Source organism: Scatophagus argus, chromosome 13 (assembly GCF_020382885.2).
Source record: "Scatophagus argus isolate fScaArg1 chromosome 13, fScaArg1.pri, whole genome shotgun sequence".
Lineage (NCBI taxonomy): Eukaryota > Metazoa > Chordata > Actinopteri > Scatophagidae > Scatophagus > Scatophagus argus.
This window is the reverse complement of record NC_058505.1, coordinates 1,841,484-1,866,264: the sequence shown is the minus strand read 5'-3', so window position 1 is coordinate 1,866,264 and position 24,781 is coordinate 1,841,484. Positions and strand designations below refer to the sequence as shown.

Genomic DNA, 24,781 nt, shown 5'->3' with positions numbered 1-24,781 from the left:
AACCCTTCACAGTCCATTCATTCATCTGTTGAATCGAAGTTTCCATCATTTTCTCCTCCCGCGGCAACACCCATGACGCAGATGAAGACGTGACATACCGGCTGGAAAGTCAAAGCTCCTTCACGTGAATGGAGACTAATGTTTCACGTAACGATTGGGCCTCTAGATTTCACACAGTTCAAACTGTCCTGGACTCAGTCCGGGTTTCTGCTAAGCGCTGCCACGTGGCTGAGTAGACAGATGAGAGAACGTTTGCAGGAAGCGAGTGAAATAAAGCAACACCTGCTGCAGTTTTGAAAAGAAAACCACCTGCAGTCTGGTGTCACAAATGGAGATTCTTTTTCTCTTTATCTTCTGTCTTTTCAGCAGGACTACGCCTGAGACCAGGTGATCCACTCATCTCTGCCAACAGGTATCAGTATGAAGTGTATGTGCAGCATCTGATGATCCACTTTAACGTGTTCCTAGATGGTATTTCATCACCGTTCTTACACTGCGTCCCTCCAGACTGACCGCTCAAAGTGCACGAGCCTGCACTCACCCATTCAGACATCATCAAAATAGGCCAACGTGCGAGGTGCCACCTGCCTGTCAGGAGCGATAACCACAAACGTCGATGAAGGAGCCATCAGGAGTAGTTTGGTGTTCAGTGTCTTGTGGACTGCAGGCGTTCCCGAACACGTGGTTATCCTGTGTATTGTGCACTGCACCGCAGTAACTTAACTTATTCCAGTCTTTTCCCCACTACAGCAACATTATAGCAACCTGACCTGGTTATGACAACCTTCACATTGGAAGAGATCTGAAGATGAACACACACACACACACACTCGTGAGGGGCTGTTGCAGCATCACAGCAGGTGTGTATGTAGACACTGAAGATGAAATGAAGACACCTGGGAGGCTGCGACTCCTCCTGTGCGGGGTGTTCAGGGACAGCAGATGGATCGAGGACAGAAGCCGCAGAGACGAAGGTGAAATGACAGCTTTTTTATCTCCGTCCTTTTATTCTGCTTATGATTGGCTGACTCAGACCGGAAACGAATCGGCCTAAAAAGGAGTTTGGTTCGAGTGTCTGACTGGGAGAACGTGTGTGCAGTTATGTTAAAACACTGTTTACCACCAGCAGGTGATTTCTGCCTCCTCATGGTGCCGAGGAAAACACTCACAAACCAGAGTGGGATAAAGACAAAGTGAAACTAAACGTTTCATCACACCAGATGAACTTAATCGCCCTGTTGCTGTAGCCATGTCAGGTTTCACTTGACTGCCACAGAACAGGTCAGGAAATAACCAGTGATGGACTGAAACAAAGTACAGCTCGCTCACAATTCTGAGGTACTTGTGCTTTTATTCAGTATTCCCATTTTCTGCATTTAGAAGGCAGATATTGTACTAAATGTGGCACGCAAAGACTGGAAGAGGTGACCTCTGGGACCTTCTGATGGATGATTCTCTGATTTGATAAACCGGAGCAGAAGACGATCGTCAGTTGTCGTCCCGGTCCTGATAGAATATCTCGAGTGTTTTATAACTCTGTGGCAATATAAAACCCGCCACACAAATATATTTCCTGCACAGAGGAGCTGATTGCATTCAGCCCCAGTCATGTTTGTATGTTTGTTTGTTTGTTTGTGCAGAGGCACCAGGGGTAGAATATGAATGACAGAAGCTCCAAATTACATTAAAAGCCATTCGGGCCCAGAGCCGCATGGCTTCAGTGCTGACAGATCGGACGGATGGAGGTCGTGCATCAACTGGAGCATCCAGCTTCAGATGTGAAGAGAAGGCTGCATAATCACAGCACAGAGAGCGACTGAGATCGAGAGACGTCAGCGATCATACGGACTGATGAATTACACCCCAACACCCCCCGTCGAGCTGGCTGAGAAGAGGCCATTAGAGAAGATCAAATGCATCGTCCTGCTGCGACGTAACACACAGACACAGAAATGTAAACGCTCATGCAACCAGCCTGCGCTGGAGGAGACTGACAGAGCGGAACGTGTTTTACGGTTCATGTTGGGTGTGTTGCCTCCTTATTTATTCAAACAAAAGCAGATCTGGACAGCCACCAAACACACAAAACTCTGAAGTATTGATTAGGGATCGACTGATGCGGTAATACAGGTTATTAGTAATGCAAGAGATCAATAACTGAAACATGACACTGATGTGGTGCAGTAAAAATAACAACTTCAGTGTCGAATAGTATAGAATAACCGAAATGTAGAATAGCCAGTGATGGACTGCAGTGAAGCAGAATTTACATATTATTTCCTGCTATTTTATACTTCCACTCGACTACATTTCTGAGGTGAATATTGTACTTTTTACTCCACCCCATTTATGTAATAACTTTAGCTAATGTGCAGAGATGTGTTCACTTTCACCACATTAATATTTTAACTCCATATTGTTATGATTTCTGTGCCACATGTGCAGCTGGAAAGGAGCAGCACAAAATAAACTTGTGATTAATTTAAAAACAAGCGGTGAGTGTGATGAGACGGAGGGTTTAACATCCAGCCTACCAGAGTCCAGCGGGCCTCGTCTGTTTGAGGCTCGGCCATAGTTGAAGGCTCCGTCAGCTTCGGTCCGAGGCACCTGTCTGTACCTCCTCAGGACGCGCCGCCTCAGGTGGACGCAGAGAGACGGCATGACTGCAGTGACTGTGGACTTTTCACAGCTTTCAGCGCTCAGACATGCAGCCTTCAAGTGAAAGAGCTGCGACCGGTTCTTCACAACTTCACAAAGTAAATCCAACACCAGTGAGAAGGGCTGACATTCAGGTTTTCTTCAGGTAGTCCCCCCCTCCCCCCCCCCCCCCCGACATACACACACACCTGTCCAGGTGAGAGCAACCAAACGGCACGACCACAACATCCCAGCTTCACCTCTCTACGAATCCTTCCTGCTGCAGGTTCTTTAGAAACACCACCTGTTCGATGGACGGCAGGTTCAGCCAATGGGACGGCAGCTCCCACCTGGGATTACCCCTCGCTCTGACAGAGAAGACGAGATGCTGTCGGCTCTAATGTGAGCCCGTCAGCAGCAGCTCGGGTTACCGGCCTCTGTGTTCAGAGGAAACCCTGATCCTTCACACAAAACCTGGAACCTGAAAAGCTTTGAAGTTTCTGTGGCTTCACAATCAATAAACCCTACAGTGAGCTCAAAGGGACAAATGAAAATGATATCTGCTATCATCTCACCCTGACATGGACGCTTACAGTCAGAAACTGGATCTCTGTTATCATATTCACAAGGCACCTGCAGTCCCTCAACACATGAGAAGAGTTTCTACAAGTGAACACAAAGAAGACCTCACCTCACTGAAATATGACGATCACGTCAGATCCACGTAAACGTTAAACCAGTTTCTTACATTTACGTAAAGTCACGATTCTGCTTGTGCTGCAGAATACAAAGCGTTTGTGTCCGAGCTGGGATCTGAACCCATGACAAACACGTTCCACAGTAAATCTCACCTCCGGCTGCTCCGACTACTTTAATCTACACCTGAAGCGTCTGTGAGGGCCGTAATCTACAAGATTAAAGAGCGCTCTCAGTGCTCCTGATTAATTCCTTGGCCTTTGACGAGCAGATGAAAGCCACAACAGCGTTCTCAGTCTGTCGCCCGACAACATCTTTCTCTAAGTGTCCTTATTCAGCTCAAGTTTTTCAGTGTTGGTCAGGAGTGTTGAAGTGAACGTTCCTGGTTGACATTTTTGGAGGCAAACGTGGGCAGGATAATCTAAGATAAGATAAGATGAACTTTATTGATCCCGCAGTGGGGAAATTCACTTGTTGTGGCAGCTCACAAGGACAGAAGAGGAGTGCAAAAAGCAAAGAGTGTGCAAAAACAGTTACAGAAGAGTGTAGAGGTAAAATAAAAATAAATTAATTAATTAATCAATTAATTAATTAATCTCATGAGGAACACAATTCTGCCTCTACGGGACTACAGGAGGGCTGTTTAAAAGACCGAAATCCAGCACAGAGCCAACGAAGGACGACTTGTTCAGCACCGATTCAGTTCTGCAGGACCAGGATGTGTTTAAAAAGGACTGATCACTGTGTGATGTCTAATGAGGTGGAAGACATTCAGTTCACAATGATAAAAAGCAGACAATCATCACAATTAGGAAGCTGGTGAAATGGCATAATGAACAGATCTGCTTCAATTACAAACCAGTTGCCCATCATTTTTGTACAAAAAGATTAAAAAATGATCCCACATCTGTGATAACAAAGGCCGCTGCAGCCGTCAGAGGCACAGAGGAGCGAACATGAAGAATCATGACTGCAGAGTTATTGATTATCACAGTGATGTGGCTGACGAACACAGGGAGCCTCCTCAGAACATGGCTGCCCGTCTTTACACATGAATACGTGCTGAACTCGCTCTGTTATTTATGCGTTGTGCAAATGGATAAAGTGTTTGCTTGCTTTGAAAACCAGGGCTCTGAATGGCTGGTGGGCTCATTGACTTGCATTACCACGTCCCGCTTTTGAACCTTGAAGGGCGCAAGCACAAAAAACAGATGATGACCCATAAATTTACAGCCTCCCCGTCGCTCTGCTTCGGCCCCAGCCAGACGGATATCTAAATTTATACTGCTTAAAAATCAGGTTCTGTTGCCTCACTGTGGCCTGGAGTTCAGCAGCCTGTCGGCAGGATTATCTGACCGGACATGAGATTTCTCACAAACAAAGACCTCCTCAAGGTCTCTTTTGTATTTATTACCAGCAAAATGACAGTTCATGCTTCATTTTATAGTTCCCATGTTATCTTAAATCTCTGACTCCAGTACTGCCAGCACTAATTTCTTAAAGTTAAACGTGGACAAAAACTGGAGTAATTTCCACTTATTCTGGTCAGAACTTGTTTATTTATCTTTTTAATCATCCATGACCCACAATCCTTCCTTAACCTCAAACAGGCCAATCAGTCGCCTAAAAGTAACCAGAAATCAGATTAGAAAATACAGATCGTAACCAAAACCGCTTTGACTGAACTCACCTTATTTATTCAGCCTTTGTTAGATTGTATCTCACCTTGCAGGGATTATTTTTAAATTAGTATTTTATTGTTTTGTGTTGTCCCCCCAGCCTCACTGGTGTTAATGGTTTAAATAAAGTCCATTAAACTGCCTCCATATATCACACGTGCTGCATAGTTTCAATTGTCTTGCCTTTTTCTATCCACAGCTCAGACGGCACAGCTGGCGTCCAACGGGGGGGGGGGGGATCTCAGTTATTTATTTCTTAATTTGGGCCTTTAAAGTCCATTAAAATGAACAGAATAATAATCCTGGTCTGTAGGAATAAACCTGAACTAATCTAAACACCTAATCTGCGGAAACATCAACATCTAATCTTACTCTTAAACTCACGATTATATGATTGTTCCCTCACACAAAGCTGCTGTTTAACATACTGTGTCTCTTATTCAAGTCTTTCACTCCTGGTATATCTGCTTCACTTTGAGCCTCAGAGGTTATTCATTGACGCTTCTCATTATTCATACAAGAGTCAGATGGATTAGAGGGCATCAGATAGCATCGTCTCCTTCCCTCACAAACATTTAACCAGCGACCAGAAAACACTCTGTGATAAACGAGTTATGTCCAAACTGAATTATGAGCCAGCTGTAGATGGTGGATTTGTTGCGGGGGGCGATGAAAGCTCAGTATTTCTTATTTAAATATTCATGCAGGGCAGACAAAGGGAGGAAGTGGAAAGTGAACCTGACGAAATCCCAGGGTTAATGTTTCCAAGGTGGAGGAAGAGGGAAGAGGAGGGGGAGGAAGAAACTCAAGCCCTCCGGAAACGCTCAGGTGGGAAGACAGAAATCCGAAATCTCGTCACAGGCAGCAGACACATTCTGTCTTTGAGACCGCTGTGTTCACTGAAGACCACCACAGAGAACTCAGCGAGTTACAGACATGTACTGCGACCAATGTACTTCTGAAGCAGACATGAAATCATGCTAAAAGACAGGAAGGAAGTAGAGAAAATGCTACAATTTCAGTTTAGGCTGCAACTTGTGATTATTTTCATCACTGGCAAACCAAGCAGTGCATTTCCAAAAGAAAATCTGCAGGAAATGCAAGATGACAACCCAACAAGGAGCAACAACTTGTTGAGTCCATGTCCCTGGAGACCATCGGGGAGTCCTCCTTACTGCCCGTGACGTCCTGCTTATAATGTGGACCCTGGGAGTACATCCAGTGACATCTGGGCCTGTTGAAACACATTAAAACAGAAGCTTCTCTCCTTCCTGCCAGCCGTTTCATCAGTCTGCCGCTGAGGGGGAGCCAACGCAGAGCCGCTCCAACAATGACTCCAACGGCCGAGCTCAGAGATCCATCAAAAGCAGCAGGGGAGGGGATGATTGCAGCACCGGCCCATCCATCTCTGAGCGAATTACAGCCACCGCAAGGGAAAAATCAACCACAGAAGGAAAAGAGGGGGGTGTATGGAGAGAAAGACCAAGGAGGAAAGAAGGGAGGGAGGACAAGAGGCACAAGTAGAGAAGGAAATAGAGAAGGAAGTGAGAATTGGATGGGAGGGGGATAGATGAAGCGTGAGATGAAAGGAAGGAGGGGAAAGGCAAAAATAAGAATAAGGCAAGAGGGAAAAGGAATAAATTAGTGCAAAAGAGGAGAGAAAAAGAAGCAGGAAGAGACAAACCAAGGTAGGAAAAGGAGGAAGGGGAGCAGGAAAGGATGAATGGACGGAGGGGAGGAAGCGGACAGTGAGAGAGGAGGCTGTTTGGGCCACAAGGTGACAAATGAGGCCAATATTCAGCCTGGTCTTCCCCTCCACCTCCAGACGATGGATCTCTGAGGAGGCTGAAGACAAGGTCATCGATCATCAGTCTGACGCGCCAAACAAACGCTGAATCCACAGACAGCACAGCATCCAACAGCCATGAAGGCAGAACATTATTATTTATTGACACTTGAGTTTTTTCCTGAACTTTCAACCCGGGAAGTGAAATAAACGTGCGTCTCCCCAAAGCAGCCTGCATCTCAGGGGTGGAGCTCAGAAAAATGGCAGCTGATAAAACTGAAGCTGGTGGGCGTCTGGGAGGAGGAGGAGGAGGAGGAGGAGAGGAGACACAATTACCTGTCTAAGCCTTTTTATTGACGGCAGAAGATGGAAGGAGAGGATTTAGCTGGAGATTCCTCTTCATAAATCTTCAGAGAGCTCAGGAACCTCCAGCAGGCTCGTATTACCTTCTCAACGCTTCTCAGCTCATCCAGTCACTCTTAACGCAATAAGAAGATAGCAAAGACTCAGAGGCGACACACCGATTCAAACACACCACTTATTTCACATCAAAAGTCAGCGCTGGTTCATTTTACCCAAGACTTGTCTACCTGACTTTGACCAACTTTTGCGACTTCCCAAACAACAAGTTCTCTGTCAGAAATGTCTGTGACTTACAACACAACAATGTGACCCATAGCATCTGTGTACATGAGTCAGCACTAGTTAAATATGGTGGATTTGTGCCAACGTACACGAATCCTAAAGACATAATGCTAATATTTCACAAACTGATTTGATATTAACATCTAACTGAAATCCCTAAACTTAAACAAAGACTAAATTTTGTGGCTGAAAAATATCTTGTGTTTTTGTTGTCTAAACCACAGACAGGATTTGGACCCTGGATTCTGGTCTGACCGTCCTGCACTCAGACCACCACCCTGTGACTCCTGTGAGCAGTTTAGAAATCCAGTCAAAGAAACGTGTTGCAGGATTCAAAGATGTCCTGCTCAGTAATCATTTTTTCATTGATTGTTTTTCACTGTTTGGTTCCTTCCATTTGCCGTTTTTTCTGCTCATTTATTTTTTACTTATTTTTACAGTTTTCAGTTTGTCTGTTTCCTCAGATTGACAGATTTTATTTATTGCATTGTGCTTTTTTTGCAGTTTTTGCTGCAAACTACCACAAACTCTAATCTTACACGCAAATTTACATATTTACATTACATTACATTACATTCCAACTTTTTGGATCCTTTATCTCAATAGGACATAACTGATTCCATAAAAGACACGACAGGATGAGACACACACACACACACACACACACACACACACACAGCATGAGTGAACTTATCTAACATGTTAATCACATGTGGAAAATGTTTCTCTATGAGGTAAATTCACATGTTTGATTCAGATCTGTTCTTTAAGGACAGGAAATTCTCTTTTCAGCAGGGAAGAAAAATGTAAACACAACACAAATACAGAACAGACTTCACACACACTCACTGTGTGTGTCTGTGTGTGTGTGAGAAGAGTTAACAGCATCTCCTCCCATATCACAGGCTGACAGAGTGTCGTCCTCTGGCTGTTATCAGAGGTGTCAGTCTCATGATGAAGAAGCTGTGGGGGGGCAGCAGACCTCCACAGTAACCACCAACTGCTGCCCACTGCGTCGTTTGCTCATCTTAGCTACGACTACAGCCAAAGGTAACCAGTCGGAAGTGTGTTTGGCTGTAGCCATAGCTACTGTTAGCTCACTTACATATGGAGCTACAGGCCCTGTGGCTCACTGGACTGTGCCTGGACCACAACCTCGGATCACGGGGGGCTCACTGCAGGCCAAAGGCTCAGCTCAACCTCCCAGTGAACGCAACTGGACACCAAACTGGGACCAGACTCCAGTTTGTGGACCTGGGATACAGTACGGAGGTGACTAACAGCTGCTCAGACGAGGACTAGGACTGACAGGGCGTCTGGTCGGACATCAGCAGCGAAGAGAAAACGATGGGTAGACCACAAATATTTTCATATCTTACTCTGTGAGCTGAGGATTTCTTTGCACCAAAACCAGAGGTGATTATGGAAAAACGAGCCAAGACGGTTTTGTTGAGTTTCACTTTGTTTCTGTCTCGTTTGAATGAAGTGTGTCTTATGATTTATCACTTCGTCTTCAATTTATACTCCACCCAACTCCAGCGACTCACTGCTCCTGCACAAACCTGCAGGACCGACACCACCGTCTCAGCATTTCAAATAGTTATTCATGTCTCTGTACCTCATCCGGGTACTCGGGACAAACCAAGCTGACAGGGATGGCCCTGCTGCTTCACTGATTACAATAAAAAAAAGGCACTGAAAGTCTTCTATCTGCCAAGCCTTCAATTTCACGACGGCTCTCAGCGGGAGTTCAGGCTGAGCGACGAAGGAGCTGCACCACACTGTGATCATCAAAAAACCCCCCAAAAGGGAAAGGGATCAAAACCCTGCTTTCCTTTTCCCCACGCTGCTGAGATGTGCGTCAAAGAAAAACAAGAAGAAGAATCACCACGGAGCAGGTCTGTACGCATCCCCTCCATTAAGTCTGAATCCTAAACCCGACAATGAAAGATGACCAACTGATGAACAGATTTTACTGTAACAGCAGGAAAACTGAGACGCTGCTCAGTCCGGGAAGCACAGCAAGAATTCAATTCTAATCCTTTTAGAGGCTGATTCATCGCTCCGATCAAACAACCGAATGGGGCCATTTTGAGTTTTCTTTGTAGGTTTAATTCTATTGTGGATGCCAGAAATATCTTAGAGTGTGATAACAGATATTTCAGGTTGGATTAATTTCAATACCACTTTCAAAGCCAGAAGAGTACAGCATCACGGCAAAGTGAAACTCTGCACTACAACTCAAATGAACAGAACTGTTATTTTAAACTATTATCCAAGAGGACTGAAAGGCATAAATGGACTCCTTTCCTGTTCCTGTGGCCTGCCAGGAAACTGGGCTTTATCAAACCGCCAGTCTCAAAATCTCTGAGTGGGTCGATTTTCTGCTGCTTCCTCTTCCTTCTGACAGGTCGTCTCAAAGTGTCAATGAGGCAGCGAGCAGGCTGCCAAATGCCACCGCAGGAATGGATCAACAGCATTCACGGGCATATGGTGCTGTTTGCGCAACACCATTCGAGTTTACTTGTGCTGAGAAAACACATCTGCTCAGCGCAGCAATGCAACAACGAGCGCGAGCAGCAGCCGCGGCACACGAACGGAGGCTCAGTGTGAAGGAAAAGTTAATTTAAAGTACAAACTTCACTTTTTGTCTGTTTGATGTTTTTACTGCATCATCAGACTTTTAAAACAAGTGCGTTTGTCTACTACAGGGCCCTGAGCTCAACTGAAAATGACACCATTTTCAACAGATACGTGCGATCGTCGTTTAAACGTTGCTCCTCTCAGTTATCTAATTATCATTATTACTGTATCAATGTGCATATAGGAGTCATTTCTAAAGCTAAGTGTGTGTAGGACACCACACTGTCCAGCAGGTGTCCCCTTTGTGTTCCGACAGGTGCGTTATCAGCCAGCCTACAGGACACGTTTAAAGCACAAACCAACATCATTTACACTGAAATGTCTTCGTAGTCACAGAGCTTTATGAAAAACAAGCATCCGTTACTGATGTTAACAGTTAACCATTGTGTCTGTGGTGTATTGTATAGTACTGACCACCAGAGGGAGCAAACTCACCTGGAGCTGAAATCTGTCAGCAAAACAACAGAAGAAGAACAGCTGCTGTATCCCTTTATACATTGTGTCTTCCTCTGACTGCTTCACAATAAAAGCAAGTTTAATGCTATTATTGTGAAGCAGCAGCAGCAGGAAACGTTGGGTTAGCATTAGCGGAGGTTAATCCAGCTCTAATGTGATTTTAAGGAATGATCTTAGAACAGACTGACACCAACAAGACAATATAACAACAGACAGAAACACTGGATCACACGCTGCTCCATTTCCTGTGAGGGGAAATTTCAATCCAGCGTGGGAAAGGCGGACTCCACCATTCACAATAAAGACTACGATGCAGAGAGGTCACCAGAGAGGTTTGACACCAGCGTTATTTTGACCTAATGGATAATTTTAACCATTACAACTTTTGTTGCTGCAGACCTGAAAGAATCCAAACTGGCCACCACTGATAATATTGCATATTTATCAAAATCAAAAACAAACCGTGTTGTTCTTCGAGCAGACACATCAGCAGCTCCTGTGATGAGACACATGACCGAAGACAAAGAGTCCCGACACCATGAAGCACGTCACATGACCACGCGATGGCGAGCACCCAGCAGCAGTCTGAGGCAGCGGATCACTTAATTACCATATACCATACACTCCATGGAGCCCTGCCAGGCAGCCACACTGAGCACAGCCAGAGGCCTTCAGGTCCGACAGACACAGTCGGAGACCTTAAGACTTCTGCAGTCACTGCTGTGGCTTTGATCTGGGACCGCCTGGCCACTCTTTAACACTTGTTACGTTTATAACTAAATTCATTAGAAGCTTGTCTTTGACCAGACCCGATAACAATTTGTTAGCATCAGTGATCAGCTGGAGGAGCAGAAGGTGAGAATCAGGTATGAATTACCTTAAGTTGTCTGCTGTGGGGAGGGACGGCTTAGATGTCCACGCATCAGTCTCAAAATGGAAGATCTGCCTCAGTGTCTTAAACCTTCGGGCCACCGCGGCTTTACTGTACATTTACAGTGATTAGCGCACTGCCGCGGGGCTCAGGCAGGTTTAATTTAGATTTGCAACATCAGCCTGCAACATGTGATGACCGCGTATGGAAGCTGTGGCTCAGCTCAGGATGACCGACCACAGACAGACACTCGTTTTCTGTCTCCAAACTGACGAGCAGGAATATGAACTAAAGTCATCCTGGCTTCATCAAAATACAATCAAACAACCAAATGAAAAAAGCAAGAAAATCTGCTTTGTCTGTTGCTCATTTACAGTCCACCAGAACCGGCCTAATACGGAGGCCTCAAAGTGCCAAAAGCAAAACTGAATGAAACTCAAAGATGATCAAGAATAATAAAAAAATAAACACACTGAATGGTCTGTAATTAATTATTTATGGATTCTTATTATTCAATTACTCTGTTAAAATTAAATGTCATTAAAATGTCAGGAAGAAGCTTGAATGTCTTGTTGCGCTGGTCAGACTGCAGTCCAAAACTAAAAGCTAAATTCATCTTCACTGGAAACACCAAAAATCTTCTCACCAAAACATCTTTTACCCTACAAAAATCTGGTTTAAGTGCCAAAAACACACGCACACATCAAATAGTGCAAATTACACAAGCACAATAAGTCATAAAATCAGCGATCGATGTTTAGTGGAACCCCGCCTGTTTATCATGGCTTTGCTGGATCTTGGAGAGCTCAATCAATAGCTGATCAATACCTTATTAAGTTTAATCAGATGTGTTTGTGCTGGAATTCAACAAAAATACACAGCGGCTGTGAAGTAGTGAAGAGGTTTGAGATCAAATACGACAATCAGTAAATCCTGCAATCGTCTCATTTCGCTCGGTTTTTATCATTTCAATTTACTTAGTTCTTATGAAACCACCTGAAAAGCAGCGACAGGTACAAATCACCTGACATGACGTGGACATGCTTAACAATCTAATGCTGGAGCGTTAGCGAAGTCTACGAGCAGCGAAGCTCCTGAGTCTGAAAACGGCCTTTCGAAACTCGAGAAGTCGTGTGTCTTTTAAGCCAGGCAGCAAATCCAATTAATTGGGGCTGCCTCTGAATGAGTCTCTATCAGGAATCAAATCTTCTCCATCTGCCAGAGACAGAATTAAACTGATCACGTTAGGACTTCAGCCACGGGCGTATCAATTAATCCTGCAGTGCAGAAAGGGAATCAGGGAGGCGCAGGAGTCTCACTTTACTCCCATTTCATCAGGAAACCTGAGAACGTCAGGCTGTAACTTCTGGGCCGTGAGGCAGCGAGTCTGATAATAAAAAGGCCCACGTTTACAACATCTGACCTCAAAGTCGTCTGAAATCTGGAACAAGTTCTTCATGCTGTCTCATCTGTTATCTGTGCACACACAGACAAATGTGGACGCCATCAGGGATTCTCACTGGTGTGCTGTCACAACACACGGGTTACAATTCAACACGCTGCCATTTTTAATCATGTTTTAGGAAAGCTAAATAATGAAAATAACAAAAAGATTAAAATTAAAAATGTTTTTTTGAGAAATAACACGGTGTCCCAAAACTTAATACTGCAACACACAGCGTACGGACTCCTCCTGCACTACAGTGGCTGTTAAAGGCACAAAAAGCTCTTTCTAAGGTCCGGGGTTTGGTTTTGTTTTAAACTTTGGCTGTGCCTTTTAATTACAGAAGTTAATACCGTTTGTGTTTGCCTCCAGATGGTCGTCTGTGGAAGGAGACTATCGCATCTGGTGGACTATGACGCTTTTAAAATCGTTTTACAAACAGGCCCGTGGCAAAGTAAAGTGGCCAAAGTAAAGTGGCCTGCTGTGATTGGTCCAGACTTCTCCTGGGACAGCAGCCTTAAAACTGAAAAAAATAAAAGTCCAGGCCTGTTAAACCCAACCACAATGGTGCAACATGGCCGACTGGTAAAGAGGAGCTGCTCGTCATACGGTAACAAAACCCAACGACTTTTAGCTTCCACTGATCACACACTAATGAAAACATACGTGTGAATTTTATATTCCATGTCTGTCCCCAAATCCCCCACACTGGTTCTTTAATCTGAGATTGTTGGTCATCTTTGGTGCTTTCTTCAGTGCATTTTTCACATGGAGGAGGCCGAGTGAAGGTGGGGAGGAGCCTGATCACTCAACTCGAATGCCATCAACATCATCGGCTTCAGTCATCAAATGGTGCGCGCACACACACGTCTATACGAACCAATCAATTCACACACAGCGATGAAGTCTGCAGCTCTCAGCTCTCATCGATTCAAACCAGGCTCGTCTGCAAGCCTGTGATTTGAAATATTCATAACGAAGATCCACGGCCATCTCGTTAAAGTCATTTGTGGCTCTGGCTGTCTGGACTGAGCTCCCACTGGAGAAGAAAACTTGTGAAAGTGGAGCTCAGTGTTAAAAAAACGAGTGATTTCGACACCGCAGCAGTCAGAAACCCGTCAGGCCACAGGAGTGCAGAATCAAAACCTCCACTCCAATCCTACTACTCTCACTTGAGAAGTCAAAGTCCCCGTTTGGGCTCAGCTTCTGTTCAGGCCATAAAGATGAAATGTTCCCAGGAGAAGATGAGGGTGTCGCTGCCAGAGTCTCCTGACAATGATGATGGCTGTGGACCACTTTTAGGAGGTCCAAGACTCCGACTTCGACAGATAAGGGATCCGTAAGCTCCACAACTGCTGGACTAAGGAGGAGGGGGCTACGCTGAAATGCTATTTGCTAGCTTTTCTGAAACCGAGTCCTTCCAAAACATCCGTGAGAAGCTCTGACTGTGACCTGCCTCAGTCACCTGAGATAAAAACCTGCAAATCAAAGCTCATTGTCAGCTAAATGTCTGGACAGGTAAGTTAAATGTCAGCAAAATGTCTGAAAATGTTAATGCACAATACAGGTCAGGGGGGAGGAGAGAGGAGGGGGGAGGAGGAGGAGAGAAGAGAGGAGGAAGAGGAGGAGAGAGGAGAGAGGAGGGGGGAGGAGGAGCAGAGAAGAGAGAGGAAAGATGAGAGAGGAGGAGAGAGGAGGAGGAGAGAGGAGGAGAGAGGAGGAGGAGAGAAGAGAGAGGAAAGATGAGAGAGGAGGAGAGAGGAGGAAGAGAGAAGAGAGAGGAAAGAGGAGGAGAGAAGTGAGGAGGAAGAGAGAGAAGAGAGGAGGAGGAGAGGAGAGAGGAGGAAGAGAGAGAAAAGAGGAGGAGGAGGAGAGGAGAGAGGAGGCGACAGAAGGAAAGATGAGAGAGGAGAAGAAGAGAAGAGGAGGAGAGAGGAGGAAGAAGGAGGAGGAGGAGGAGGAGGGCAGCTTGAGGCACAGACGGAGGGATTTCTTCATACTGCAGATGAAAATCACATTTCATTTTCTGTCTGAGGGGTTTCAGAGGGTTCAGACTTCAAAGATCAGACTGAAGTGTGAATCAGCTTGATGATTTGTTTATCCGCGTGTCACATGCTGTAATCAAACCCAGGCAGCAGCTTTCCATTAAAAACTCTTTTTATGATGTTGTTTTGCTGTTTTCACCTCTGAAGCAAACATTGAAACATGACATTTCTAGCATCACCAGGAAACAAACTTGGCTGTAGAAGACACAACGACATGAGTGAAGACAAACACTTCCTGTGTCAGTCTCCAGAGACAGGAAGTACAGACACAAGAGAGACGAAAAGTGGTTTCTCAAATGAATGCGTGAACATAAATCCTTTAGCCAATCAAAACGCAGTGCTGAGGACAGGAAACGTGCGACAGCACATCAGACATTCACCGTGAAGATGAAGATGAAGCTTCGTGTTGCAGCACCAGCCTTCATTCCCAGCTCTCCGACGGATTTTACAAACCCGTCCGCCGCAGGTGAAACATCTTCCTGTTTGTTCAGTTCTTCTGTCGCGTCCGACTGAAGTCTGTCGCTCAGTTTGTAACCTTCAGCGTTTGGTACTGAAGTTTAAATCAATACACCCCCCCAGCTCCACTTCTCCACCTGCTGTGCTGCACCGTCAGGCCAGCAGTCACTGAACTGCTGGACTCTTCAGTCCTGAGGACGTTCACACACTCACCTCTTGTTTAATTCTTGTCTTTTGTGAAGCAGGCGTGTGTTAGACTGCCTGTGTGTGTGTGTGTGTGTGTGTGTGTGTGTGTGATGTCGTCTTGCTCATGCAGCTGTTGTGTCATGTTTGTTTGCATGCATGTTTTTTAACTGTGTGTCGCTGTAAACATCTGTGTTTGTGCTCCTAGACTTCTATCTTTGTGAGGACATTTCTGGACGTCTCTTCTTCAGAAGGCTGTTGGAGTGGAATCACGTTACAGTTTGGGTTCAGTTAGCTGCATACATTCAAATGAGGGTCCTCACAAGTGTAGAAGTACAACTGTGTGTGTGTGTGTGTGTGTGTGAGGGTGAGTGTACAGCAGAGAGGTAAGGGGGGAGGGACTTAACTGAGCATGAAAGACAGCACATGACCTCTGGAGCTTCAGCGCTGCTGCCAATCAAACATCTGCCAGCCAGAGGCTGAAGGATGACCACAGACCAGCCGAACACACACACACACACACACACACACACAGAGTCCTTCATGCTCAGCTTCTCCTGTGGACACCGACAGCACACACGTTCTTCCCAAACTGGCTGATAAACATTGCAGTTCTTCCTGTGGCCTGCTCTCACGGCTGAAGCAGCTTGTGGTTTTTAATGGATGCTACTGCGACTGCAGCCAAACGTCACAACGGCCACATGGGAAGTGAAAGTGGGGAAAATATTTTGTTGAATTCAAGGCAAGAAAATACAAATATTTTCATATTCTGTCAGGTTATTAGTTACAAGAGCAAAGTGAGGACATAAGAGTGGAGTCAAAGCTGCAACGTGTCTGAAACATAAATGTTTGGGCCGACTCTGACAGTCAAAGTTACGTCCACTAAAAGTGCTTTGTTCTGCTGCTCACAGGCAGATTGTGTCTGAGCGTCTGATAACATGACAGAGGCAGAGCTCTTCGTCACAGAGGAAAATCCTTCTTGTTTAACCAGAAACACGCGTCTCACTCTGAAATCTCAAGAGTGAAAACACGACATCCAGCTTTTAAAATCCCAGAATTCATCTTCAAGCTTAAATGTTTCAATAATTTCTACTGAAAACTACTGAAAGTTCACGAGTTTATCTTAAGGAGGACTGCATGATTCACGGTCGGATGAGGTTTACCAGTCGATAACACAGCGATGGTCACGTCGCAGACGGAGAGTCCACTGGTGTGTGAGTCACGCAACACGCCGACTGCAGCACAGGAACAGGAAGTGGGAAGAGGAGACTTGACCTCAAGGTTAACCCAGTCAGAGCGCTGAGCATTTTAAAAACCCTTTAAAGTCGCACAACTGAGCTGATTTCATGAAATTTCACTGAACATTCATAACTGATGATTAAACATCCCGAAGGCACACACTGAAAGCCATTTTTAACTGCAGGCTACAGACCCTGAGAATAAACAACATGAACTCAAACTGATGCACGACTACAGCTGCTCAGACTTAATTCATAAAAACAAAAACTACAAGTCATCAGTCACCAGCGTCATCCCTGGCTTGTTATGACAGTGTGAAATCTGCACCGATTGGTCCTGAGGCGTGTCAGTCAAGTGGAACCCGGCAGCTGATTGGACGGTCGGGATGAGTGTGCTCGACAGTTCAGGGAGAGAGCAGATCAATGGCTGCCACAGTGCAGGTTTGGTTCAGCAACACACAGACCTGGAGTCTGTTAGCCCCTCTTATTCTGTCACTGTCTCTCTCTCTCACACACACACACACACACACACACAGTGGGGTGCTGCAAGACTGCACACACAGACAGGCAGGCGCGCTCGCACACACACACACAGACAAACGCAGGCAAGTCACAAATTGAAAGACAGCCCCCTACCCGACTCGTTGTTCTCTGAATCCATGTTGGTGGAGGCGAAGCAGAGGACGGCCTGCCAGGTGGACCTCGACGCCTTCGTCTCTCTGTGTGTTTCCTCCCTCTCTCCACCTCTCTCTCCCTCTCCCTCTCTCTCCCTGCTCTCACACACTGACTCTCATCTCTGACCTTGCAGTGTTTGTGTTTCCCCTCGCCGCCAGCAGCAGCAGCAGCAGCAGCAGATCTGCTGAAGGCTGCAGGTGAAGCTGCAGCGTCATTCAGTCCGAACAGCTAAAACACCCAGGAAGCCCTCGGTACCGAGTCCCCTGAGGGACAATTCACATAAATAAAGATCCACACACATGCACGTACGACAGGAGGGGACGTGTGTGTTTTCTGTGTGCGTGTTGGGTTGAAGGTGTTTTAATCATCCTGATTGAAGTGTAATCATGCAGATTTACTGAGAGTGACTGCTGTTGAAGGAATTTGGCATTTTAAAATGTGTGCGCATGTGTGTGTGTGAGTGTGGTCACAGATGGCTGCAGCAGACAGTATCATACCACATGCTAGTCACACAGATCAGACTCCAAATTTAGAGTCCGTCAAAGAACTGGAACAAATTCGCTGAAATTCTTTTTCCTCGGTGACATCAGATGCATTTTTTCCTCGTAAGCAAGTCTAAAAAGCCTTCACTTTTCCTGTGCAGATCAGTCACTGAGGGCTTGCACTTCCACTGCTCCACATACGTGCACTGCAGCTTTTTTTAACATGCAAACCTGCCAGTTAGGGAGGAATGAACTTGGATTTGCTGACCCTCAAGCTCACAAACACCAAAGGGATTGTGGCGCACTCAGAGTCTAGAGCTGCTATTATTTTACGTTGTTTTATTTTTATTCTACTGAAATCAACTCATCGATTAATCGACCAGTCATCGCAGCAGTCCCAACGGGTCCAGTGATCCTGGCAGGTTGGAGTCGTGTGCCGCCTGTAGTGCCGCCACATCCGCCACCTGCGCTCGCAAAGCAAACATGAGATGGACGAACGGCACACTGCAGGCCAAGACATTTAAAACATGAGACTGACATGAAAGGCATTGTGGGAGCTGTAGTTATCAGAACAGTATGAATGAGTCTGCATGGAGGCAGCACAGTCCTGCTCCTGATAAAGGACTCTGAGGGTCCGAGGTTAGACCGTCAGACCAACAGGGACTTTAATGACGTCTCATTGTAAACACACAGACAGCTCTGCAGCTCTAACAGCTTCCACTCTTCTGTGAAGGCTTTCCACAACATGCTGGAGTGTTTCTGTGGGAATTTGTGCCCATTCATGCAGTAGAGCATTTGTGAGGTCACACACTGATGTTGGACCAAAAGGTCTGGCTTACAATCTCCGTTCCAGTTCATCCCAAAGGTGTTGGATGGGGTTGAGGTCAGGGCTCTGTGTGGGCCAGTCAAGTTCTTCCACACCAAACCCATCCAACCATGTCTTTATGGAGCTTTGCTTTGTGCACTGGGGCACAGTCATGCTGGAATAGAAAAGGGCCTTCAACAAACTGTTGCCACAAAGTTGGAAGCATAGCATTGTCCAAAATGTCTTGGTATGCTGAAGCATTAAGGTTTCCCTTCACTGGAGGTCAGGGGCTGAGCCCAAACCCTGAGAAACAGACCCAGCTGAGGACAAAGACAAGAACTTCTGTATCTTTTCACCAGGCCACCAGAAATTAGCAGACAACCTGAGTCTGACAGTTGTTTAAGTATTTTAAAAGTGGAAACACTTGGTTATGTCAGTGCAAATGCTGACAGTATAAAAAACACTGCAAACATGAGTCACATGTGCAAATCGTTGGAGAAACAAATTCTTAAAAACATCTTTTAATTTACTTTAACACACAAACACTTTGTGGTTAACTTGCACACGGAGACGTCTTTTTATTGCTCAGTGAAAAACAGGAAGATGTTGACTGAAGTAAACCAGTTATTTCCTGCTCAGCCATTGCTCCACTGCGGTCCTGCTGCTCGACATCTCCGTACCGACGCCTGTCAGATGTCGATAGAGACACAACTAAACATCCGACTACACAACAGACCGGAGTAAAACTGTAAAATCCTTCAAAGAGTGCAGGAAAGCAGTAAGCCGAGCAACACGCAACAAGCAGACGAAGATAAAAGCTTCCGTCTCTGCAAAGATGCAACCGGCGGAGGAAACAGAGGGAGGCGCGTCTCCTTTGAAGTTATATTTAGGCCAAATCCTCCTTTGCAGAACAAACCATCTTCCACAATGCATACAAATCACAGCCAACAACTGAGGGAGGAACCGCCCTAAGAGCACAGGAAGCGACTACAATCAGCCGGCGGAGCATCAAAACGACGCAGGCCCGCTGGGTTTGACTGACTGATTCTTTCTGCATCCCAAATACTCCTGCGCCACCTGGGACACAGATGCATGATGGGTGATTTGGGGTAGGGAGTCTCATCGGACACGACTCGTAAGACCTGAACTCACAGAAACCTCTGTGCAGGTGACCCAGATCCACTTAGACAACAAGCTGAAACGCACTTCCAGCACGCAAACCTCCGAGTGGTCGTTTTTAACAGCAGGTCATCGACTGGAAAGGAAGAATCCTGTCTGTCAAATGTACAAACTGCATTTCATTTAACAAACTGCCGCACTTCAATTCCAAATATCGGCTGTTAGTTTGCACTGAATGGGAAACATGTAGATTTTCATTATTAGAGTCTCAGCACTGAAACAGTCTGAGGACAGAAATGAAGACGATTCTCTGGAAGCAGGTTGCCCTCTGCAAAGAAAACACAAAAGACTCGACAGACACAGGATAGAAAGGCATCCATCCATCCATCCCCGTCTAACTGTGTGCTCATCTGACAGCTGATTGGGTGTAAAGCAGCAGCAGAGTGTGAGCGACAGCAGCGACGGCGGGTTCGTCCTACATAATGACTTAATTGAGGTGGTTAACACTTTGAGAATAATGAGAGCCTCTAGACCACAACGGACCCAGGAGTGTGAGCCACACACACACACACACACACACACACAGGAAATCAGTGTTGATTATTAATAGCAGCAGCTCTACAAATCAACGCAGGTCCGTCCGACTCAAACAGTCAGAATTCTTCGCTGGAAGTGCAGCTGAAAGGGCCGAATGCAACGTGTCCTGTCAGGAGTGAAGCGCATTTCAGCTTTGAACCACTACAGGATTCTCCTTTGTGGCCTGTGGAGAAAGTCCACAGACTCCAACATCAGCAGACTGATTCACCACCTCCACCTCCAGAACGTAACGAGCCCCTCTAACGACGCCGACCTCTCATCCAACTTTGTGTCTGAGCAGCCAACTGGGTTTTTAGGGGAGAATCCAGTAAACAGCAGCTGGTTACCTGCCAGAGCAGCTGCTGGAGGAGAAGGAAGCTGAGGGCACCCAGAGTCCAAGTTTCCCAAAATAGAAGCACTGTCAGACATGACAGCACACACACACACACACACACAGTTTGTAGGAGGATCTGTGATAGAGCAGCCACAACTGGAGCTGACAAAGTTACAGAGTCTGCAAGACAAGTGCTGAATTATTGAAAAAGATAAAGTGAAACCGTTGCGGTTTGACTCACTGCACCGACAGCAGATGGACAATAAAACTGCAGTCAGACTGGAATCCGTGAGCACGAAGTCGAACACCGCGTGGTGGCTGATCTGATGCACCGAGTCCAGGCTAAAAAGTCCAAACTCAGTGCTTCAGTGTCACTGCTAACAGTTCCAGAAAAATACTTTTCATTGTTACAGGGACCACGAGAAAAATGTGATTCACATTTCAGACTGGTGGGTTAATGTTTGTGACAAAAAGTTGTTTTGGGGCCGCTAACGCTGCTATTTCTGGCTGCTGTCTTTGCGATGCATTCAAGCGTACCTCACCAACTCAGAAATCGTATAAGAATATTTAAAACTGGAAGATTTTTATTTTCTTTTTTCATCATTTTGCTTTGCTGGAGCACACGGGCCACACCTGTCATTACTAGTTTATTCAAAACAACAACCCATTCATTTCTACAGGCAGATTAAAATTCTATTAAAAAAAATCAGATAAAATACACCATCACAGCTTCCTAAAGCACAGGGTAAGTGTGTGTGTGTGTGTGTGTGTGTGTGTGTGTGTGTGAGAGAGAGAGAGAGAGAGTGTGTGTTCACTATCAAACAAAATCAAAGTACCAGCAGAATGACAACATGTGCTCCAAAGCAATGAAAATTCAGTGCAACGCGTTGATCTGATGATTTTAAATGCCACCTGCTCCACAAATGCAGCACAGGAATTGCTTCCAAATGTTCGCTTTCTCTGGGAAATTTGCTTTGCTCGTGTGAGGACTTTGACGTCTTAGTCCTGAACATAAATCAACACCCAACGACCAAATGCTCAAAGTCAAAGTGACTCACAAACATCCTGCTAATCACACACTCAACAGGTGACCATAAATGCAGCGCTGAGTGTGTAAATCCCATGGTGGGGCGGGGTCTGAGGGACAGAACCGGGCCGTGGACCACCTCAATCCGGCCCACCCCTTTTACTGTCCTACAGGTGGCGCCATGTTTTCACAGTGCACATTCAAAATCACAAACCCTGAATGCAGCACAATCAGGAAACTCACAGCAGCAACAGAACTACAATTAACAAACGCTTCCACAGCTGATTAATCTGTCAGTTATTATCGTCCCTCCATCCATCCATCCATTTTCTATACCGCTTATCCGTCAGGGTTGCAGGGGAGCTGGAGCCTATCTCCAGTAACTTCCTCCTGTAACTTCCAGTGAGGAAGGACGTCGGGAATAAAACTTTAAAACGTGAGTCTCACATCAGATTTTTGCAAACGACAGTAAAGACTACAACTCCCACAAGCGGCTGCCTCCTCTGCACTACTGTTTTTAAAGGTGCTTAAAGACAATTTTCTATACCTGCTTCACAGGAAAGGTTACAGAAAACTGACCTCCTCGAAGGGGTCACGGGTGAATTAAAAAGTCAAATGGAAGATGAATAAACTGTTTACATTACTTTTGACGCTCAAATTTAAAGGATTTATTGATTCCAGTCAGCACATAGAAAATAGTGATGCATTTATAGTGACAGCTACAAACTTTGTTCTCTTTAGTGATGTGAATCAGATTTTATGACCACTACACCTCCAATAAAAACACAAAGTTAACTGTGAGCTATTAGAGGCACAAAGGGCATCACGTGTTATCTGCTATAGGTGTTATTTTTATAATCATGGGGGCGCTGTCCTCCTCTGCCCCCCCCAGGTCCACCAGTGGATCCATTTAAATCCCAGGAAGTTAAACATCTTTGTGTTTAGGACTGCATGCCACAACACCTTTAAAGGTGTCAACTCAGACAAGCAGTGACAGATAGTTTATGTCACTTAAACAGCATTTTAAACTATTAACCAAGAGACTATCGTGAAGATTATCCGATATGTCAACGGCAGAAAGAGACCACACACAAGCAGTGACCCTGAACGCACCACGACACTTTTTTTAAATCGTTTTAATACTCGGGTCCCTGTTATAATTAGCCAAAACTGTGACAGTAAACGCAACACTTGGACACATTCACACACATTAAGTCTCTCTCTCTCTCACACACTCACACACATAAACAAACAAACACAAACACACACACACACACACACACACACAGCTTACCGGCTGGCATCCTGGCGCTAATGTACCGCAGTTCCTCTGTCCGTCGGCTCTGGGTGAAGTTAGTTAGCCTCCATGTAGCTTCTCCGGCTGCTTGGCTTCACCTGGCATCGGAATGACGACTCTGTAACACCAAATCACCTGTTCACGAGTCCACACGACACATTTAACAGGCGCTTTAAGTGAGGACATGAAGCCTCAATGACAGGCTAAAGCTGTCCGCTGAGACACACACGAACAGTCCTAAAAACCCGGACTCGGAGCGTTCACAGCAATTAGCCACACAAGCTAACGTGTCCGTGAAGCGCAGGCAGCCGGAGGACACACTGAGACATTAGTGAGGAGCGTCGGGGATGAACATACCTGTAGGTAAACAGCAGACGGGCACGTCAGCTCCTACACATTACTACAGTGCTTCCTGCTTTACGGTGACAGACAACACGGAAGTGTGTGCCGCAGCGGAGCAGCTCCTCGAACTCCCCCGCCGCTCCCGCGTCCAGCACGCAGGGAGCGAGCCAGCCCAGAGGCAGCTAATTATAGCCGCCTGCGGCCCGGTCAGCCAGGAGAGGCACGTTTAAATGTTACACGGTTACAGATAAGTTTCCTGTCAAAGGTTCATGTAAATTTGTCACATGTTTCCGCACTAACGCACTTCACCTGTGAAGCCACGTATTTTACATTTAATGTAAACTCTAACAGCGTCTCTCTTTACTGTAAACGGACAAGTCTGACTCGTTGAAGTAGAAGAGTGTTTTTATTTATGTTTTATTTAGCCTGGTTTAACCAGGTTAGTCCCACTGAGATCTCTTTTATAAGGGAGAATACAGAATTACAGCAATAAAATAACAGAAAAAACAGATTTGACTGAATCTGTTGCATAAAACCTGGACTCAAGGGATTCACCAGAGCTTAAGAATGAAACAACACAATATGGACACCTGCCCCTCACACCAACAGGGACTTTAATGACGTCTCATTGTAAACACACAGACAGCTTTGCAGCTCTAACAGCTTCCACTCTTCTGTGAAGGCTTTCCACAACATGTTGGAGTGTTTCTGTGGGAATTTGTGCCCATTCATGCAGTAGAGCATTTGTGAGGTCACACACTGATGTTGGACCAAAAGGCCTGGCTCACAATCTCCGTTCCAGTTCATCCCAAAGGTGTTGGATGGGGTTGAGGTCAGGGCTCTGTGTGGGCCAGTCAAGTTCTTCCACACCAAACTCATCCAACCATGTCTTTATGGAGCTTTGCTTTGTGCACTGGGGCACAGTCATGCTGGAATAGAAAAGGGCCTTCAACAAACTGTTGCCACAAAGTTGGAAGCATAGCATTGTCCAAAATGTCTTGGTATGCTGAAGCATTCAGATTTCTCTTCACTGGAGGTCAGGGGCCGAGCCCAAACCCTGAGAATCAGTCCCATATCACACCTGAATTCAAAGATAAAGATGTGTCCCAATACTTTCGTCTATATAATGAATATTTTGAATGCCAGTCTTGCAGCCATGAGAAAAAAGTTTAAAAGCGAAGATAAGCACACAAGAGGTATTACAAGACTGAAAGTCTCATTTCATACTAAACTGTAAAACATTCTGGACACACGTTGCTTTGTTTTGTTTGTTTGTTTGGAGAATTTAATCCCATTCGTACTGTGTCCACAGTTCAATGTTGTCATCCAGATCAACAGTGAGACC

At 45.6% G+C, this 24,781-nt stretch overlaps 1 protein-coding gene across 1 annotated transcript in view; it reads right to left on the bottom strand.

Annotated features, from left to right (window-relative positions):
• Positions 1 to 23,651, bottom strand: part of efr3a (EFR3 homolog A (S. cerevisiae)) — an 80,202-nt gene extending 56,551 nt beyond the window's left edge. The window contains exons 1-2 of the mRNA XM_046407952.1: positions 23,452 to 23,651; positions 23,092 to 23,212 (exon numbers count right to left, since the gene is read on the bottom strand). Of these exons, the coding sequence (XP_046263908.1) occupies positions 23,092 to 23,101 (10 nt within the window). The 5' untranslated portion in view covers positions 23,102 to 23,212; positions 23,452 to 23,651. The remainder of the gene's footprint in view (positions 1 to 23,091; positions 23,213 to 23,451) is intronic.
• Positions 23,652 to 24,781: the final 1,130 nt, after the last annotated feature.